We start from the raw sequence: 19,539 nt of genomic DNA, 5'->3' as shown, positions 1-19,539 counted from the left end.
GCCGCGGCCGACACACACCGACAGGATCTGATATAGTCATTTATTCTGTATTAATTCTCCAGACATAGAGGGAGCGGGGACACGTAATCCGCAGCGCGCTGGGGGGGGGAAGGGGGGTGCAAAAAGTTGCTAATTTTTTTGCACCAAATTTTGCAAGGATGATAAATCCCCCTCTCTGCATTTTATCTCCTCACCACTTTCAAGATCTCTTCTTGATGTCCAGATCTAATAATTTATCACAGCTGAGAGTTTGCTACAATTGTGTCCAGTCTGGACAAATCCTCTGAGTTAGAATCATCATTCCAGGCTTTTGTTTGTCTCGACTGGATACAATTGTAACAAACTCTCAGCTGTGATTGGCTTGAGCCAATGTAATGATGCAAAGTTGCAATTCACTGACAGCAAGAAAATAAGAAGACATTCTATAAAGTATCTTAGAAAGTTGCAATAATAGTTCCCTGCATCTTTCCAGATCCCTCCTGAGAATATATGGTGTGGCACTCGCTGTCCGCCAAGTACCGACCGCTTGGACTCACTACAAAGAGGGAGACTTCTACACAAATAGGAGAGCGTCTCATATTATTCCAGATATTAAGGTCCCAGGGGGTCCGCAGTACGTCACTCATGAGTTGTGGGGTCTCACTATGGACGGCACGATACAGGGGCAAACCCAAAAGAATGGCGGCTCATCTAGTCCTGCACAACTCCAGATCTGGATTATTGGCTTGGTTCACCCTCAGAAGGGTCCTCTGCTTCTGCAAAGTGCATGGCTGACCGGACCCCCTTCAGAAGGGTCCTCTGCTTCTGCACAGTGCACGGCTGACCGGATCCCTGAAGAAGGGTCCTCTGCTTCTGCGCAGTGCACGGCTGACCGGATCCCTGAAGAAGGGTCCTCTGCTTCTGCACAGCTGACCGGACCCCAGAAGAAAGGTCCTCTGCTTCTGCACAGTGCACGGAGTGACCCCATAACATGCGCAGAGGGGGAGAAGCGCTGTGGAAGCGATGCTGGGCATGCAGAGGTAGGTGCAGGGATACAAGAGCGAGTGCCATCCTGTGTGCCCAAGAAAAGCCGCCATGTCCACATTCGCAATAACCCGGCGGCCATGTCAGTCATTGTGGCCCCCTACATGCTCAGTGCGGGGCCACCACCTCTTGCCTACCTTGTTGATGAGGGTCATGGCAAACACCAGCAGCTCCGAGTCCGCCCCATTCTTCTCCTCCAGGATATCTATGAGGTTTGACCACGGGTTGGTACCTGGGTACAAGGGGTAAAACAACGGGTGGTCACTTCTACATCCTGACACATTGTGACGATACAATGCTGGACGTGTCAGGTTTATAGCTGACTGTCGATTATGGGGTTAAGAGAGGGCGACGTGACGTAAGCAGCAGATGTGGGGTCCTGACTGGTGTGAGCCAGACACACGGGGGTCCTGGACATGTGAGGACCCCCAGCCGCTCCAGGATCAGAGCACAGACTCACCCCGGTTGTGATCCACGATGTTCACGGCTCTGATGAGCAGCGGGGCGTTGGATTCTGTGTACTCCACGAATACGATCAGCAGCTTGAGGGCCGTCTTCACCACCAGGCGGTACTGCGGGCAGAGGAGGAGCGTTAGGACCCAGCGTTTTAGCGTTGTGCGGGGACGGTGGACAGTGACGGACTCACCGGACTGCCGCACAGCGTGTACAGCCACTGCACTGTCTCATTGTGATTGATCACTCCATTCATCCCATCCACAAAGAGCATGATCTGACTCAGCGCTGCAGAAGAACACAAAGCATCAGGTTATACAGGTCACCCCCAGACCGGGCGGAGAGACGCCAGTGTGGTGCCCCCCAGAGGGTCCGACGCTGGGGACTTACCCCTCAGGATGTAGTTCTGGTAGTTCTGGTCGGCCTCAGCCCCGACCTTGATAAGACACGTCAGCCCCTCTGAATTCACAAACTCCGGGACCAGATCCTTATCCTCCTGCGAAAGGACGAAACCAGCAGTGACGCCGACACTCAGGGTGCAGGATAATACGGACTCAGAATCGGGGTACACATTTCTGTGACCCCACTACACATTCAGTGGAGAAATCTTACCTGGAACAGCTGCTTGAGTGAGAAGAGCGACCTCCGTAACTCGGGGCCATTGGAGTTGTATAACTTTTCTGTGGAGTGAGATGGAAAGAAGCAATTAGGAGCCGCGTCACAGATTCATCCTGCGCCGAGGACTTCACATCCCACCTCTGCCCCGCGGTGATCCCCCCACAACACTGGGAGCAGCGGCGCTAATAAGGGGGCGTCTGCTCCACGTCATCTTCCCTCCTGTCCTGTGACACCCGGCCGCTGCAGAACATCTGCAGATACTAATCCGCCTGTGAGCGGAGATGCTGCCAAGACTCCGTCTGGTGTGATTTCATGGGGTCTCACCTAGGATGGCGTGCACTCTCACTGACAGCTGGGTCCGGAGGATCAGTGTCGGACGTCTGCCTTTGCTGGAAAAAAAAAAAAAGGAATTCCCATGAATGAAACGCCGCGGTAGATTCCCTGCGCAGATTATACAGTGTATGGAGAAACTAGCATGCTGATTGGTGCTGCTGGGGTCCAGCATCCGCCCCTCCATGGCAGCCAGTCCTCACCTCTGCCCCCCCCCCGGCATCGGCTCCTCCTCACCTCTGCCCCCCCCCCCCGGCATCGGCTCCTCCTCACCTCTGCCCCCCACCCCCGGCATCGGCTCCTCCTCACCTCTGCCCCCCCCCCCGGCATCGGCTCCTCCTCACCTCTGCCCCCCCCCCCCGGCATCGGCTCCTCCTCACCTCTGCCCCCCCCCCCCCCGGCATCGGCTCCTCCTCACCTCTGCCCCCCCCCCCCCCCCGGCATCGGCTCCTCCTCACCTCTGCCCCCCCCCCCCCCCCCGGCATCGGCTCCTCCTCACCTCTGCCCCCCCCCCCCCCCCCCCGGCATCGGCTCCTCCTCACCTCTGCCCCCCCCCCCCCGGCATCGGCTCCTCCTCACCTCTGCCCCCCCCCCCCCCCGGCATCAGCTCCTCCTCACCTCTGCCCCCCCCCCCCCCCCCCCCCGGCATCGGCTCCTTCTCACCTCTGGCCCCCCCCCCCCCGGCATCGGCTCCTTCTCACCTCTGCCCCCCCCCCGGCATCGGCTCCTTCTCACCTCTGCCCCCCCCCCCCGGCATCGGCTCCTCCTCACCTCTGCCCCCCACCCCCGGCATCGGCTCCTCCTCACCTCTGCCCCCCCCCCCGGCATCGGCTCCTCCTCACCTCTGCCCCCCCCCCTCCCCGGCTCCTCCTCACCTCTGCCCCCCCCCCCCCCGGCATCGGCTCCTCCTCACCTCTGCCCCCCCCCCCCCCGGCATCGGCTCCTCCTCACCTCTGCCCCCCCCCCCCCCCCGGCATCGGCTCCTCCTCACCTCTGCCCCCCCCCCCCCCGGCATCGGCTCCTCCTCACCTCTGCCCCCCCCCCCCCCCGGCATCGGCTCCTCCTCACCTCTGCCCCCCCCCCCCCGGCATCGGCTCCTCCTCACCTCTGCCCCCCCCCCCCCCCCCGGCATCGGCTCCTTCTCACCTCTGGCCCCCCCCCCCCGGCATCGGCTCCTTCTCACCTCTGCCCCCCCCCCGGCATCGGCTCCTTCTCACCTCTGCCCCCCCCCCCCCCGGCATCGGCTCCTTCTCACCTCTGCCCCCCCCCCCCCCGGCATCGGCTCCTTCTCACCTCTGCCCCCCCCCCCCCCCGGCATCGGCTCCTTCTCACCTCTGCCCCCCCCCCCCCCCCCGGCATCGGCTCCTTCTCACCTCTGCCCCCCCCGGCATCGGCTCCTTCTCACCTCTGGCCCCCCCCCCCCCCCGGCATCGGCTCCTTCTCACCTCTGCCCCCCCCGGCATCGGCTCCTTCTCACCTCTGCCCCCCCCCCCCCCCCCCCCCCCGGCATCGGCTCCTTCTCACCTCTGCCCCCCCCCCCCCCCCGGCATCGGCTCCTTCTCACCTCTGCCCCCCCCCCCCCCGGCATCGGCTCCTCCTCACCTCTGCCCCCCCCCCCCCCGGCATCGGCTCCTCCTCACCTCTGCCCCCCCCCCCCCCCCCCCGGCATCGGCTCCTCCTCACCTCTGCCCCCCCCCCCCCGGGCATCGGCTCCTCCTCACCTCTGCCCCCCCCCCCGGCATCGGCTCCTTCTCACCTCTGGCCCCCCCCCCCCGGCATCGGCTCCTTCTCACCTCTGCCCCCCCCCCCCCCCGGCATCGGCTCCTTCTCACCTCTGCCCCCCCCCCCGGCATCGGCTCCTCCTCACCTCTGCCCCCCACCCCCGGCATCGGCTCCTCCTCACCTCTGCCCCCCACCCCCGGCATCGGCTCCTCCTCACCTCTGCCCCCCCCCCCAGCATCGGCTCCTCCTCACCTCTGCACCCCCCCGGCATCGGCTCCTCCTCACCTCTGCCCCCCCCCGGCATCGGCTCCTCCTCACCTCTGCCCCCCTTCCCGGCATCGGCTCCTCCTCACCTCTGCCCCCCCCCCCCGGCATCGGCTCCTTCTCACCTCTGCCCCCCCCCCCGGCATCGGCTCCTTCTCACCTCTGCCCCCCCCCCCCCGGCATCGGCTCCTCCTCACCTCTGCCCCCCCCCCCCCGGCATCGGCTCCTCCTCACCTCTGCCCCCCCCCCGGCATCGGCTCCTCCTCACCTCTGCCCCCCCCGGCATCGGCTCCTCCTCACCTCTGCCCCCCCCCCCCCGGCATCGGCTCCTCCTCACCTCTGCCCCCCCCCCCCCCCCCCCGGCATCGGCTCCTCCTCACCTCTGCCCCCCCCCCCCCCCCGGGCATCGGCTCCTCCTCACCTCTGCCCCCCCCCCCGGCATCGGCTCCTTCTCACCTCTGGCCCCCCCCCCCCGGCATCGGCTCCTTCTCACCTCTGCCCCCCCCCCCCCGGCATCGGCTCCTTCTCACCTCTGCCCCCCCCCCCGGCATTGGCTCCTCCTCACCTCTGCCCCCCACCCCCGGCATCGGCTCCTCCTCACCTCTGCCCCCCACCCCCGGCATCGGCTCCTCCTCACCTCTGCCCCCCCCCCAGCATCGGCTCCTCCTCACCTCTGCCCCCCCCCGGCATCGGCTCCTCCTCACCTCTGCCCCCCCCCGGCATCGGCTCCTCCTCACCTCTGCCCCCCCCCCCGGCATCGGCTCCTCCTCACCTCTGCCCCCCCCCCCCGGCATCGGCTCCTTCTCACCTCTGCCCCCCCCCCCGGCATCGGCTCCTTCTCACCTCTGCCCCCCCCCCCCCGGCATCGGCTCCTCCTCACCTCTGCCCCCCCCCCCCCCGGCATCGGCTCCTCCTCACCTCTGCCCCCCCCCCGGCATCGGCTCCTCCTCACCTCTGCCCCCCCCGGCATCGGCTCCTCCTCACCTCTGCCCCCCCCCCCCCGGCATCGGCTCCTCCTCACCTCTGCCCCCCCCCCCCCCCCGGCATCGGCTCCTTCTCACCTCTGCCCCCCCCCCCCGGCATCGGCTCCTTCTCACCTCTGCCCCCCCCCCCGGCATCGGCTCCTTCTCACCTCTGCCCCCCCCCCCCCCCGGCATCGGCTCCTCCTCACCTCTGCCCCCCCCCGGCATCGGCTCCTCCTCAACTCTGCCCCCCCCCCGGCAGCCACTCCTCCTCACCTCTGCCCCCCCCCCCGGCAGCCACTCCTCCTCACCTCTGCCCCCCCGGCAGCCGCTTCTCCTCACCTCTGCCCCCCCCCCCGGCATCCGCTCCTCCTCACCTCTGCCCCCCCGGCATCCGCTCCTCCTCACCTCTACCTCCAGCATCCGCTCCTCAATTCTGCGCCTAGCATCCTGGGCTCCTCTAATCCTTACTCGGCTCAGTGATGTCATGGCGCACAATGCCAGGCGCAGAAGTGAAGCTGACTGTCATGAAGGAGTCCATATCAGGCAACTCCTGTAGAACTACAAGTCACAGAATGCAGCAGAGTAAGTTGTAAGCTGCTCCTCCTCCGCTTGCTGTCAGAGAATGAAAATTACATTGTTTATATCCAAAAGCTGAAACCGTAAAATACTTTGCGCAGCTGAGGGTTTGTTACAACGTGTCCAGTCTAGTACACAGAGGTCTACACAGCAGAAACTTCTGCTTGTTGCAATGTATCAGTGTTCACACCATGCATTTACGATGCAGATTTTTAGTGTCATCTTTAGAGATAAAAAAAAATGCGTTTTTTGAAAATTGCCAGCAAATAAAACGCACTGCGAATGCAAAGTGTGAACACGGCCTCAAGTATCAATCTGCCCAGATCTGGATATGACTGTGACAAACCCTCAGCTGTGACAAGTATTAGGCCGGAGAGGATTTTCAGTCTGCGTCGGAGCGGTGAGGTTTCTATTCCCTGACATGAGCGGCTATTACATGACGCTACTCGGGTCTTATCCTGCGTCTGTCACCTTGGACTCGTCCCGCAGTCGGTGAAGGTTTTACGTTGCTTTTTTGCTATTTTTAAGGTCCTGCCGGTGATGTCACAGGAAACGTGTATCACTGGTTACCATCATGGATGTGACATAAAGCCATTACCCTGATTACACACCATGAATCACAGCAATATCCTGCCGCAGTGCAGGGGGCCACCTCTAGGGGTGCTGCAGTCACACAGTGTACAGAGCGGGCGGGTATCATATAGCCTATCATGAGATCAGTACAGATCTGCGCTGTGTGCTGGCTGGTTGTGCTGGGACACTTAGTCCGCCTCCGTCTTCTGAGCACTCCAGGAGGAGGATCAGGACACAATGGCTTTAGTAACAGGAAGCCGGCCATTGTTAGGGCCATTAGCGTGGGCTGAACGCCTGGGACCGGTCAGACTGGTCTATAAGACAGTGATTGCCCAGGGCAGAGCTGCGGAGGCTGTCAGGACATGATGAGGGCTATAGTATGCTAGCTTATAGGTCAGCGCTGATGGAGCAGACTGATGTGTAACCGGGGAGCACACGCCATCGATTACACCTAATACTTGCCATGTCAGCAGGTCACGGGCCGGGGGGGCACCGAGGTCTCCGCTACCTTCCCGGAACAGTCCTAATATTTCACAAGATCGGATTCCTTACCCTTTGTTATGAACAAGGAAGAAATGGAGGCGCAGGAGGCGGCGGTGATGATGTGACCGGGCCGCAGGAAATGGGATTAGGACTTAGCCCAGCAGATGTCGTCCCGGCTGTGAGCGCTGCGGACCCCGGCTTATCACAGCCAGTCCTGCACTTATCCTGATCAGCGGGAACAGGAGATCTGACACTCGGGGGGGCAGGACGGTGGCGCGCCGCCGACACTCGGGGGGCAACACGGTGGCACGCTGACACTTGGGGGGGACCACCTGACCGCTGACATTGCACCCCCTTTTCCCTAGCTGCCGGCAGCGGACCCCCTTCCCCCTGACCGCCAGCAGCGCATCTTCCTTCCCCCTGGCAGCGCACCCCCTTCCCACATACAGCGCACCCCATTTCCACCTGGCAGCGGCCGCCGGCAGCACACCCCCTTTCCCCCTGGCACTCGGGGGGCAGGACGGTGGCACGCCTACACTTGGAGGTAGGGGGGTGGAAAAAAAGGTGAGTCAACAACCGGTGGGGGGGGGGGGGTAGGATAATAAGACAAGCCACATGGATAAAGCCTTTTCATTTGGCACCCCCTTCTCCCTGGCCGCCGGCAGCGCACTCACCTTCTCCCTGGCCACCAGCAGCGCACTCACCTTCTCCCTGGTTGCCGGCAGCGCACCCCCTTTTCCCTGGCCATGCAACCCCTTTTCCTGCTGGCCGCCGGCAGCGCACCCCCTTTTCCTCCTGGCCGCCGGCAGCGCACCCCCTTTTCCTCCTGGCCGCCGGCAGCGCACCCCCTTTTCCTCCTGGCCGCCGGCAGCGCACCCCCTTTTCCCCTTTGCCGCCGGCAGCGCACCCCTCTCCCGGCTCGTCAGGTCTCGGCTGTGGCAGAACATCTTCTCCATCTATAAATATCTACATTACACAGACATGGCCGCTCGGTGTCAGACAGCTGCTCCTCCTGTATTTCAAGGTCTGAGCAGTGATGAGTTTGCAGGCGAACTCCTCAATATACCACCTGCCAGGAAATCGGACACCCACCCAGAGGCCATATGCTGCTCATCAGAGGCACTACTGCTCTCAATCTCCATCCTAAAGGAGAACGCAGCATATTTACTACACGCAGTAAAGTACGACATGAGGAGACCGGCGGACCGCAGGATCCCCCTCTTATGTCTCACACGGCCAGGGAAGCGAGCACCGTGTATCATTTAGAAGAGCGCCAACTCATGACATCACTGATCTGACAACCCAAGGACAGAAAAAGATGGCTCCTATAGTGGGTCCTCAGGAATTCACGTGCCTCCTCCCGACACAGGAGACGACCCCTCATATCAGTCACCCACAGCACTGCAGAAAAGCCGGTAATATCACTTTAATAGACCACTCCGTCACGACAATGGCCGATCCGTCACGACAATGGCCGGTGCCGGCTGTGGGACATTACCTGGGATATAGTACGTACTCAAGGAAACACTTGCAGCCGCTGTTTACCTTGGCGCGGAGCGAGCGGCTCTAGAACGTGATGGGTGGATCTGGTTTATTTGCTCAGCGATCATTATCTTCTGGCCCAACACTTATCCAAAGTCAAGAGCCAATATGATGGTGTAGAAGCCTCCAGCTATTCTTAGCCAGCCCCAAACAATGGGTCAAGTATGGCTCAAGGGGCCCGAGCAGAACCAGCAGGGAAGGAAATGGGGGTCAACTGAACAGTGAGGAGATGATTTCCTAAATCTGACTGCACCCAAACAGCTTATACCCATAAATATACAACAGAGAGCGAGAACGGAAAGCTCCGGAAACACAGAAAAAGTATAAACTAAACATAAATATACAAGTAACCTTCACTACAAATATTATATACAAACGTTACTTATCCTGCATTACACTCCAGAGCTGCACTCACTATTCTGCTGGTGCAGTCACTGTGTACATACATTACATTACTGATCCTGAGTTATATCCTGTATTATACTCCAGAGCTGCACTCACTATTCTGCTGGTTCAGTCACTGTGTACATACATTACATTACTGATCCTGAGTTACATCCTGTATTATACTCCAGAGCTGCGCTCACTATTCTGCTGGTGCAGTCACTGTGTGCATACATTACATTACTGATCCTGAGTTATATCCTGTATTATACTCCAGAGCTGCGCTCACTATTCTGCTGGTGCAGTCACTGTGTATATATATTACATTACTGATCCTGAGTTACATCCTGTATTATACTCCAGAGCTGCACTCACTATTCTGCTGGTGCAGTCACTGTGTACATACATTACATTACTGATCCTGAGTTATATCCTGTATTATACTCCAGAGCTGCGCTCACTATTCTGCTGGTGCAGTCACTGTGTACATACATTACATTACTGATCCTGAGTTACATCCTGTATTATACTCCAGAGCTTCACTCACTAGTCTGCTGGTGCAGTCACTGTGTACATACATTACATTACTGATCCTGAGTTACATCCTGTATTATACTCCAGAGCTGCGCTCACTATTCTGCTGGTGCAGTCACTGTGTAGATACCTTACATTACTGATCCTGAGTTACATCCTGTATTATACTCCAGAGCTGCACTCACTATTCTGCTGGTGCAGTCACTGTGTACATATGTGGAACCCCAGGGGTCTGGTTACCACAGTAATAGCAATATTACGTCTGTGAGCAGGTGGGAGGTCTCCTGGTCAGGAATCCTATGCATGCCACACCTCCTGCCCAGTCCTGGGAGGGGAAGCACTTCCCCTATATGAACTGGGGCTGAGGTAGGGTTAGAAGAGAACACAGACAGAGACACAGTCTGGTCTGGGGTGGAGCTGATACAGGGAGAGTAAGATCAGGAGCTCTGTGGGAGCAGTGATAAAAGGGGTCAGAGACTGGAAGCTGTAGAGCTCGTCCTGACTGAAGAGATCTCACCGGACACGGAGTCCGAGGCTGTGGGGACTGTTCCATACCCAGCAGCAGAAACCGACCGGCAGGGGATTTCAGGTCCTCTGGCCAAGAAACCCGAAGGCACGGTCACACGCAAGGGACCAGCACCGCTGTCGTGGAGCGGAGGCTACCAGAAGGCCCCGAGTCACCGGCCATACGGGTGAGCACCACACGGTACACTCAGGGACGTGGGCTACTTTTACCCGCTTCTAGCAAGGTAGCCAAGAAGAGTACAGTTAGTTGGGGAGGCCTACAACTCCGCCTGGCCAGGGGAGATCCTGTCTGCTCACGGACTGACCAGGCCCCGATCGCTAGCCAGTACTCCCGGGAGGGTCTATCTTTGTCACCAGTAAAGACCCTGAACTACACCGCACCGTCTCTGAGTGGTTCCTGGTGCCTGCGTGCAATTCTACCATCCCCATCATCCACGTCCGCTGCCCTGAGGCCATACCCCTCCCGTTGGGGGTTATACTACCCACGCTGCACAACTGTACCACCGGCCTCAGCGGTCTGCCCTGCAGCGGCGGTTTCATAACCGCATTCAACGGGTGGCGTAGTCGAACAATATAACAACTTATACTAAAATCCGCCACTGAGTTTGACACCCTGGGCACGGACCGGGTCACCGCCACGAGGACTACTACCCCCAACAGATCCGGCTCCGGTTATTCCCCAAGCATGGCCCAGGGGGCGCGTCAACTTTTGGCGTAGTCGGCAGGATTCCGTGCCCGCAACCACCGGGTACTGCGTGCCTGAAAAAGACTGATAAACTTACCTGTGGTGAAGATTCCCGCCATCCGACGCCATCTTTTGCCTTCTTCCCGCCATCCGACGCCATCTTTTGCCTTCTTCCCGCCATCCGTGGAGCTTTCCCGCCGTTGGACGCCATCTCGAGGACGCCGCGCGGGAAGAAGAGGGGCGTGGACTCCGAAAGCGCGCGAGAACTGAAGCCCCGCCTCACGTCCGGACGTTGCGTAAGGTCCTGGAAGGAGCCCAGCAGAGGCCGACGTCACAGGAGCGCGACGGAAGGTCCTCAACCCTGACGATCTACTGCGGAGCCGCGGCCTACGGAAGAGGATCATCGCAAGGTAGACCACGGTCCACTAGGGGGGAGGAGGATGTCGGATACGGAGGAGAGCTTCACTGCCACAGCCACCGCCAGCACCACCGCTGCTGCGGTCATGCCTTTCACCATGCCCTATATCCCGGGGGCAGCCTGGCTACCCCAGTACTCAGGGGAGTCACATACCCTAAATGACTTCAGAGAAAGGCTGGATAGCCTCTTCCAGGTGTACACCCTCACAGAAGAGCAAAAAGTGAGCATCCTGGTGGCTCAATTAACAGGGGCAGCCCAAAGGGAGGTAAAGTCCTGGCCACCTGGGAGGAAGAGGACTGTCAGAGAGATACTAGCCCGGCTGAAAGACACATTTGACACCCGCACCTCAGCCGAAATAAAGCTTCGATTTTACGGGTGCAAGCAGCGAGCACATGAGAGTATAAGAGACTATGCTTTAAACCTACAAGAGGCCCTGAGAGCCATTAAGCAGGCAGACCCTGACAGCGTGGGAAATGAAGATAAGCTGTTGACTGAACAATTTATTGAGGGTCTACTGTGCAATGCCCACCGAACCCAGTTGCGGGCAATGGCCTTACAGGACCCTGACCTGGACTTTGCACAGTTCAAGGACAGAGCCATCCGGGTGCTCCGAGAACCGGCACCAGGTGGCGCTGTGACCCACAGGCGCCCTGCTATCACTTACCACCAGGAGACGGCGCCCTTGTCTGCAGGGCCTGTGGGAGCTGATGCGCAGGCTTTAAACAGTGACCCGGCTACAGACCTGCACCATCAGGTCCAAGAGCTAACTAAAAGCGTTGCCGCGCTAACCCGAACTGTGCAGTCTTTACAGGTTTCTACTCCAGAGAAGATCCAGCTGGCATCCGGACCGGAGGATATCCCGTGGCGCCGACCAAGGAGGACCCCACCGGCCAGAGGAAGACCCAGCGACCGATACAACGAGGACGGACAACCCATCTGCCGCCGCTGCAATCAACCCGGACATATGGCAAGGTACTGTCCTTTAAAACTGGCACAACCTGGGGTAGAGGGCCAACCCCTAGGAATAAGATCACCAGGCCCATCGAACTGGCGTGACAAATACGTGGGAGGACGTCCAGTCTTGCCTGTAGTACTGGATGGCATTCCTATGAGTGCCCTACTTGACACCGGGTCACAGGTCACCACCATCCCGTACGTGCTCTTCAAGCAGTACTGGAATGACTCGGATATCACCCGCTACCCAGACGACGACTTGAGTATCATCGCCACCAATGGTCAACCCGTGCCACAGATCGGATTTAAAGAGATGACCATTAAAATCTGTGAAGTCGAACTGGCAGCACAGGGACTGATCATTGTGGACATTGACAAGCGCGAGAGTCACCCAAAGATAACTCTAGGAACTAATGTGATTGAAAATTGTCTTGCAGAGGTGATTCTTATTTTACAGCAGGTTGCCAAGAACGCCAGCTCCGGCCAGCAGCGAGTGCTCCAAAAAGAGATCCGGGCACTGATGCGACGGCAACAGGTGGAACTCTCCGGTGGTGAGATTGGTAGCGTGAGGATGTGTGACCCGTTCCCTATTGCCATGCCCCCAAAAAGTGAAATGATGATTTGATGCCGGGCAGCTATTGGTCTGAGAGGTAGAGATTACCAGGCAATGGTAGAACCAGTCTACTCAGATAGTAGGCCCAACATTTTGACGGCACGGGGGGTGGTTGATGTACGCCATGGGAGGGTGCCCGTTCGCATAATAAATATAGGGAAGAGGGAAGTGTACCTGCCCCGGTATGCTACGCTAGCCAAATTGTATACCATCAACCAAAATTCTGTACAGTCCGTGGAATCCTTGCCTCCATCTCATCCAGAGGAAGGTAACGGCTCTAAGCAACAAATGGAGGACTGGTGTCAGCAACTGCATTTGGGTACTGACTCCACACCCGCTCACCAAAAGCAGGGAGTCTACCGGGTGATCCAGGAATACGAGAGAGTGTTCAGTAAACACCCGCTAGACTTCGGGCGAGTGAAGGGAGTGGAACATCACATCCCCACGGGAGACCATCCTCCCATAAAGGAGAGGTATCGTCCCGTACCCCCTGCACACTACCAACACGCCAAGGGGATGCTTAGAGACATGAAGGAGGCTGGGGTAATCAGGGATAGCTGTAGTCCCTGGGCAGCTCCACTAGTCTTGGTTAAAAAGAAAGACAACACCATGAGAATGTGTGTAGATTACCGGAAAATCAACCGTATCACACACAAAGATGCGTACCCCTTACCAAGAATAGAGGAGTCTTTGGCTGCTTTAAAATCTGCTAACTTCTTCTCCACTTTGGATCTCACTAGCGGGTACTGGCAGGTTCCTGTAGCAGAGGCGGACCGGGAGAAGACCGCATTCACCACCCCGATGGGACTTAGCGAGTTTACCTGCATGCCGTTCGGACTCTGCAACGCACCAGGAACCTTCCAACGATTGATGGAATGCTGTCTGGGACACCGGAACTTTGAGACGGTCCTGCTGTACCTGGACGATGTTATAGTTTATTCCAAAACCTACGAGGACCACCTGAAACACCTGGCGGAGGTGTTTGAAGCCCTGGCAAACTACGGTCTGAAGGTGAAACCGTCGAAGTGTCACCTGCTAAAACCAAAAGTGCAGTACCTGGGACACGTGGTGAGTGCTAACGGAGTGGCCCCCGACCCTGATAAGATCACCGCGATTAAGGAATGGCCAAGACCCTCCAGCGTAAAGGAAGTGCGGCAGTTCCTCGGGTTGGTAGGCTACTACCGAAGATTCATTCCCGGTTTCACCAAAAAGGCAGCTCCTATGCAGGACCTCCTGATAGGCCAGTCCAGGAAGGCCAAGAACCAGAAGCCGCCCTTCAGATGGGAGAAGCTGGAAGAAGAGTCCTTCCGCCAGCTGAAGATGGCCCTCACGGGGGATGAAATCCTGGCGTACCCTGATTACAGCCAGCCCTTTATCCTCTACACCGACGCAAGTAACATCGGGCTAGGAGCCGTACTGTCCCAGATCCAGCAGGGGAGAGAACGGGTAATTGCTTACGCCAGCCGAAAACTGCGACCCACCGAAAGAAACCCTGAGAATTACAGCTCATTTAAGCTAGAGTTCCTGGCAGTGGTGTGGGCAGTCACCGAACGCTTTAAGCACTACCTCGCCTCTTCCCGGTTCACCGTGTACACGGATAACAACCCGTTGACACACCTGGACACTGCAAGACTCGGTGCCCTGCAGCAGAGATGGATGGCCCGCCTGTCCAACTATGAGTTCACGATTAAATACCGGGCAGGACGCTCCAATACCAACGCGGATGCCTTGTCCAGAATGCCAAACCTACCGGACGTAGGGGAAGATCCAGAGGAATTGGAAGAAGTTGAACTCCCCGCGTTTCACCGTCATGGGACTACCCAGTATTCCCACCGTGTAAGGGGTAAGCAATCCACTACGTTCAACCCCTTACCTCATTACAACTGGGCGGAAACGCAGGACAGTGACCCCGCCGTCCGACGGGTGAAGGAGATGCTGACTCAGCCAGATGCCCGCCTTGACCCAGACGCTCCGGAGGAGACCAAGCAACTGTGGGCTGAGAAGAGTCGACTGTTTCTTTACAAGGGGAAGTTGTGCCGCAGAATGGTTAACTCCCGGACGCATGAACTGGTCTGGCAAGTAGTGGTGCCAAGAAGAAACGCGGCTATGGTACTGGAGGCATACCACGACGGAGCTGGGCACTTCGGATGGAAGAAGCTGGAGTTCCTGCTGCGCGGGCGGTTCCACTGGGTAGGCATGAGAGGAACCATCGAGAGGTGGTGCAGAGACTGTGGCCCATGCAACCTAAGAAGGAAGGACCGTGCCAGCCAGAAGACTCCCCTGCAGTCCATCGTCACCAGGCAGCCGTTGGAACTGGTAGCCTTGGACCATGTAAAACTGACCCCCAGCAGAAGTGGCTACGTCTATGCGTTGACCATCGTGGATCACTATTCCCGGTTCTTGGTTGTAGTCCCCGTCAAGGACTTAACGGCTCAAACAGCAGCTAGAGCCTTCCAGCAGCACTTCTGCCGTCCACACGGATACCCAGAGCAGGTGCTGACGGACCAAGGACCTGCCTTTGAAGCGGAAGTCTTCCAGGAGTTCTGCACTCTGTATGGCTGCCGGAAGATAAGAACAACACCCTATCATCCGCAAACCAATGGACTCTGCGAGAAGATGAACCAGGTGGTGATAGACCTTCTGAAAACATTGCCCCTGGAAGAACGCAGTCTGTGGCCTGAGAAACTGCCTGATCTGGTGGACCTATACAACCACATCCCTGTAGGTTCTACCAACTGTACCCCGGCTTACCTAATGAGAGCAAGACCTGGTAAGCTGCCTGTTGATCTGGATATGGGAGTCCTGACACCCGAGGACACTTCACCAGAAGCAGACTGGGACACAGAGAGGCAGCAGCAGTACCGGAAAGTACAGGAGAGCGTTGAGCGAAGTCTCCGTCAAGCAAGAGAAAGACAGGAGAAGACTTACAACCAGTATGCTCCCGCTGTTCCCCTGGTACCTGGAGAGCAGGTCTTGAAGAGGAAAAGACGGCTCCACAAGTTGGACGACCAGTGGGAGAAGGACCCGTACACCGTACTGCCATCAAGCCATGAAAACCCGAAAGTCTGCACAATCAGTAAGGATGGAGGAGAAACCACAGCCATTGTCTCCCGAGATCACCTGAAGAAGTGTCCCGAGCAGCTACGAAACCCTGAAGAAGATCAAGAAAACCCTCGACCCGCAGAGGAAAGGGAAGAGATGGTCAGTACTGTACTCGGAGACTTCCCTCGGTCTTGGACACAAGTAAATGGCGCTGTTGTGGTACCCGTCCTCACCTTCCTCCAGCCAGCACCCCAAGTGCCTACGGAAAAACAGGTAGAGCTGGAAGAGCAGCCGGTCCAGGAGGCAGAAGACACCACACAAGCAGACCAGGAGAATCGACCCTCTGCTTATAGTGAGCCTGCCGTGCCCCTAGTGAGCCAAAGAGTCCGTAGACAGCTGCCCAGCTTACCTTTAACAGCTCCTACACCCTGTAGTGCAGGACCAGTTAGTCAGCTCCGTAGGTCCACTAGAGCCACTAGAGGCCAGTTGCCCGTACGTTGGAGGATCTAAAGTGTTAAGACTGTTTTATTAATATTTACCTGTTTACTGTTGCTTGTAAATAATTAACCCAGGAACGGACTAAAGACTGTTAAAGACTCGGGGCAGAACAGGCCCCTACCTGGTTACGGCTCCCTGTTCTTTGGTGAAATGGACACCCTTTTTGCTTCAAAAATTGCACCCGGTTGCGGACACGCCGTGACCACTTTAACATGTTTTTCCTTATTGTATTGTTCCTGTTAATACCCTGTTATGTTTTCAAAAATATGTTTAGTCCCGGAGTACTAAATTTTACTAGGGGGGAATGTGGAACCCCAGGGGTCTGGTTACCACAGTAATAGCAATATTACGTCTGTGAGCAGGTGGGAGGTCTCCTGGTCAGGAATCCTGAGCATGCCACACCTCCTGCCCAGTCCTGGGAGGGGAAGCACTTCCCCTATATGAACTGGGGCTGAGGTAGGGTTAGAAGAGAACACAGACAGAGACACAGTCTGGTCTGGAGTGGAGCTGATACAGGGAGAGTAAGATCAGGAGCTCTGTGGGAGCAGTGATAAAAGGGGTCAGAGACTGGAAGCTGTAGAGCTCGTCCTGACTGAAGAGATCTCACCGGACACGGAGTCCGAGGCTGTGGGGACTGTTCCATACCCAGCAGCAGAAACCGACCGGCAGGGGATTTCAGGTCCTCTGGCCAAGAAACCCGAAGGCACGGTCACACGCAAGGGACCAGCACCGCCGTCCTGGAGCGGAGGCTACCAGAAGGCCCAGAGTCACCGGCCATACGGGTGAGCACCACACGGTACACTCAGGGACGTGGGCTACTTTTACCCGCTTCTAGCAAGGTAGCCAAGAAGAGTACAGTTAGTTGGGGAGGCCTACAACTCCGCCTGGCCAGGGGAGATCCTGTCTGCTCACGGACTGACCAGGCCCCGATCGCTAGCCAGTACTCCCGGGAGGGTCTATCTTTGTCACCAGTAAAGACCCTGAACTACACCGCACCGTCTCTGAGTGGTTCCTGGTGCCTGCGTGCAATTCTACCATCCCCATCATCCACGTCCGCTGCCCTGAGGCCATACCCCTCCCGTTGGGGGTTATACTACCCACGCTGCACAACTGTACCACCGGCCTCAGCGGTCTGCCCTGCAGCGGCGGTTTCAAAACCGCATTCAACGGGTGGCGTAGTCGAACAATATAACAACTTATACTAAAATCCGCCACTGAGTTTGACACCCTGGGCACGGACCGGGTCACCGCCACGAGGACTACTACCCCCAACAGATCCGGCTCCGGTTATTCCCCAAGCATGGCCCAGGGGGCGCGTCACATACATTACTGATCCTGAGTTACATCCTGTATTATACCCCAGAGCTGCACTCACTATTCTGCTGGTGCAGTCACTGTGTACGTACATTACATTACTGATCCGGAGTCACACCCTGCATTATACTCCAGAGCTGCGCTCTATGTTATGGCTAGCATTCTCCCTCCGGTATAATAATGAGCCATTATTTCTTATTTACTTTTGATGGTCACATATGAAGGAAATGATTATTTCATGTCTGAAGCTTCGGGAAAATAAAAGAAGATATGATCTACACATCGCGCCGAGGCTTTCCCTATTCCCTTTCGTGCTGTGATGGGACGACCCCGTGGTATATGTGGCTGACATGATGTGAAGCATTATACCGGAGAGCCTCTTCTTGATTACATGACAATAAGTGGAGAGGGCCGATATCGGTTATTACATGATAGATCACGCGGCTCCTGCAGCCAAAACCGGCATGTGAAAACAGCCATGGAATAGTGCGAGTGCGGCTCTGTGGCTTTAAGCCGCCCGTCCAGCTGTTCCTGTCCCCTTATCCTTCACATATCGGCTCTTGGCGATGTCTCTGGGGATCGCGGCTTCCCACAGTGACTCAAGTCTTCTATGAATACCACCGCTGACTAGAGAAAAATGACTCACGGAACAGGAAAAGCACAAGTTCAAATGTCCTCTGGTGGGGAAGGTGGGCTCTCCGAGGAATGTCCTGTGCATACAGAAGAGGACTAAGAAACAATTAATAGGGAAAGGCCCAAAAGTTGGCCAACAAGTGCTGGAAACGATGTATCACAACGACAGGAACCCTGCATGTTCCTGACAATCACACATCTCAAGCGAGAGAGTCAAGACCGGGCAGGACACCAGCACAGGGCAGATATGTAGAGTCACGCGACCATTATGGAGGCTGTAAGGGAACACAAACCCTACTGAGTACTATGGACCATGGAGCCACCATAAACTCATGTTTTAAGTGCCATGATGAGTACACCTCAACCATTCAACACATGACCTTGCAATTCTCAGAGGAACCCACCATGAAGTCACTTACTGGGTCCAATCTTTTGGACCATGAGTGGATTCCACTCTGAGGTTACGTCTTATCTCCTAAGGTGAGAAAGGGCCAAAATGTCAAAGGCATGAACCCATGGTGCTCAGAGACCTGTTTTGGACTCCACAGAACTTCGGGAGAATCCCATCATGAAGTTATCTCTTTGCCTAAAACCAACTGTCAGACTTCACATCTGAGGAATTCGTAGGTTTGGTGGTGGGTCGTTAATATACGAAAGGACCCCCAATCTTTCATGGAAGTCTGCTCATGACTTTGAGGTCCTAGCTTTGGCCAAATGGGTTTATCCATACAACCAAGCATGCATCTGGAAATGTTGCCTTAGTGCCTAACTTTTTGGCATTTCCCAGACACCGCCATTTTATTCTGCCCCGGAGATGTGGTATATATAAATATAAGACTGCGGGCTTGTGTGGACAGACGTCTCTCCGGTGACTCCCACAAGCCGCTGGATATTTCCCACAGAGCTGGGAGTGATGGAATGACACAACGATACCTATAATTATCTCTATATACACTGCGCCTATTGTATTCCTCGCACACAACCACTATGAGCCTGGCAGAGTGTGCCACGCACTGGTGTGTACTGGGAGGCTGCCTCATATTCCACTGCTGGCTGCACTGCCCACAGGAGCAAGGTGAGCGAGAACGCAGCAAAGTGTCGTCTCCTAGCGGCACCGAGTATAAGGGGCCCAGGAATCAGAGTTGAGACTCCCCCCCCCCCCCCCCCTATTTTCTCTCCTGAGACAGGATAGGACATATGGACCCTTCTAGAGGGGTGCCCCCACATGGAATATCCTCTTAAACAAACCAACAGTGAGCGGTTCCCACTCTGGTGACACATCCGAAGCCTTTATTTGGATGGCCACCATGTAAAGCCTAGTTGGGCACAGCTTCCCCCGCACATTGACAGTAGATGGGGGTCTCTAAATCAGAATCCACAGTGATCAGAC

General features: G+C 57.0%; 1 protein-coding gene across 5 annotated transcripts in view; it reads right to left on the bottom strand.

The window, feature by feature from the left end:
* The window catches only part of FHOD1 (formin homology 2 domain containing 1), an 82,525-nt gene that overhangs the window by 26,411 nt on the left and 36,575 nt on the right, over positions 1 to 19,539 (bottom strand). For all 5 annotated transcript variants that reach the window (XM_073659698.1, XM_073659702.1, XM_073659700.1 and 2 more), the window contains exons 3-8: positions 2,419 to 2,483; positions 2,089 to 2,156; positions 1,867 to 1,972; positions 1,670 to 1,764; positions 1,484 to 1,595; positions 1,161 to 1,255 (exon numbers count right to left, since the gene is read on the bottom strand). In XM_073659698.1, coding sequence (XP_073515799.1) covers positions 1,161 to 1,255; positions 1,484 to 1,595; positions 1,670 to 1,764; positions 1,867 to 1,972; positions 2,089 to 2,156; positions 2,419 to 2,483 — 541 coding nt within the window. The remainder of the gene's footprint in view (positions 1 to 1,160; positions 1,256 to 1,483; positions 1,596 to 1,669; positions 1,765 to 1,866; positions 1,973 to 2,088; positions 2,157 to 2,418; positions 2,484 to 19,539) is intronic.

Source organism: Phyllobates terribilis, unplaced genomic scaffold (assembly GCF_046119375.1).
Source record: "Phyllobates terribilis strain yellow unplaced genomic scaffold, ASM4611937v1 Scaffold_14__1_contigs__length_39327217, whole genome shotgun sequence".
Taxonomy (NCBI): domain Eukaryota; kingdom Metazoa; phylum Chordata; class Amphibia; order Anura; family Dendrobatidae; genus Phyllobates; species Phyllobates terribilis.
This window is presented reverse-complemented; position numbering and strand designations above follow the sequence as displayed.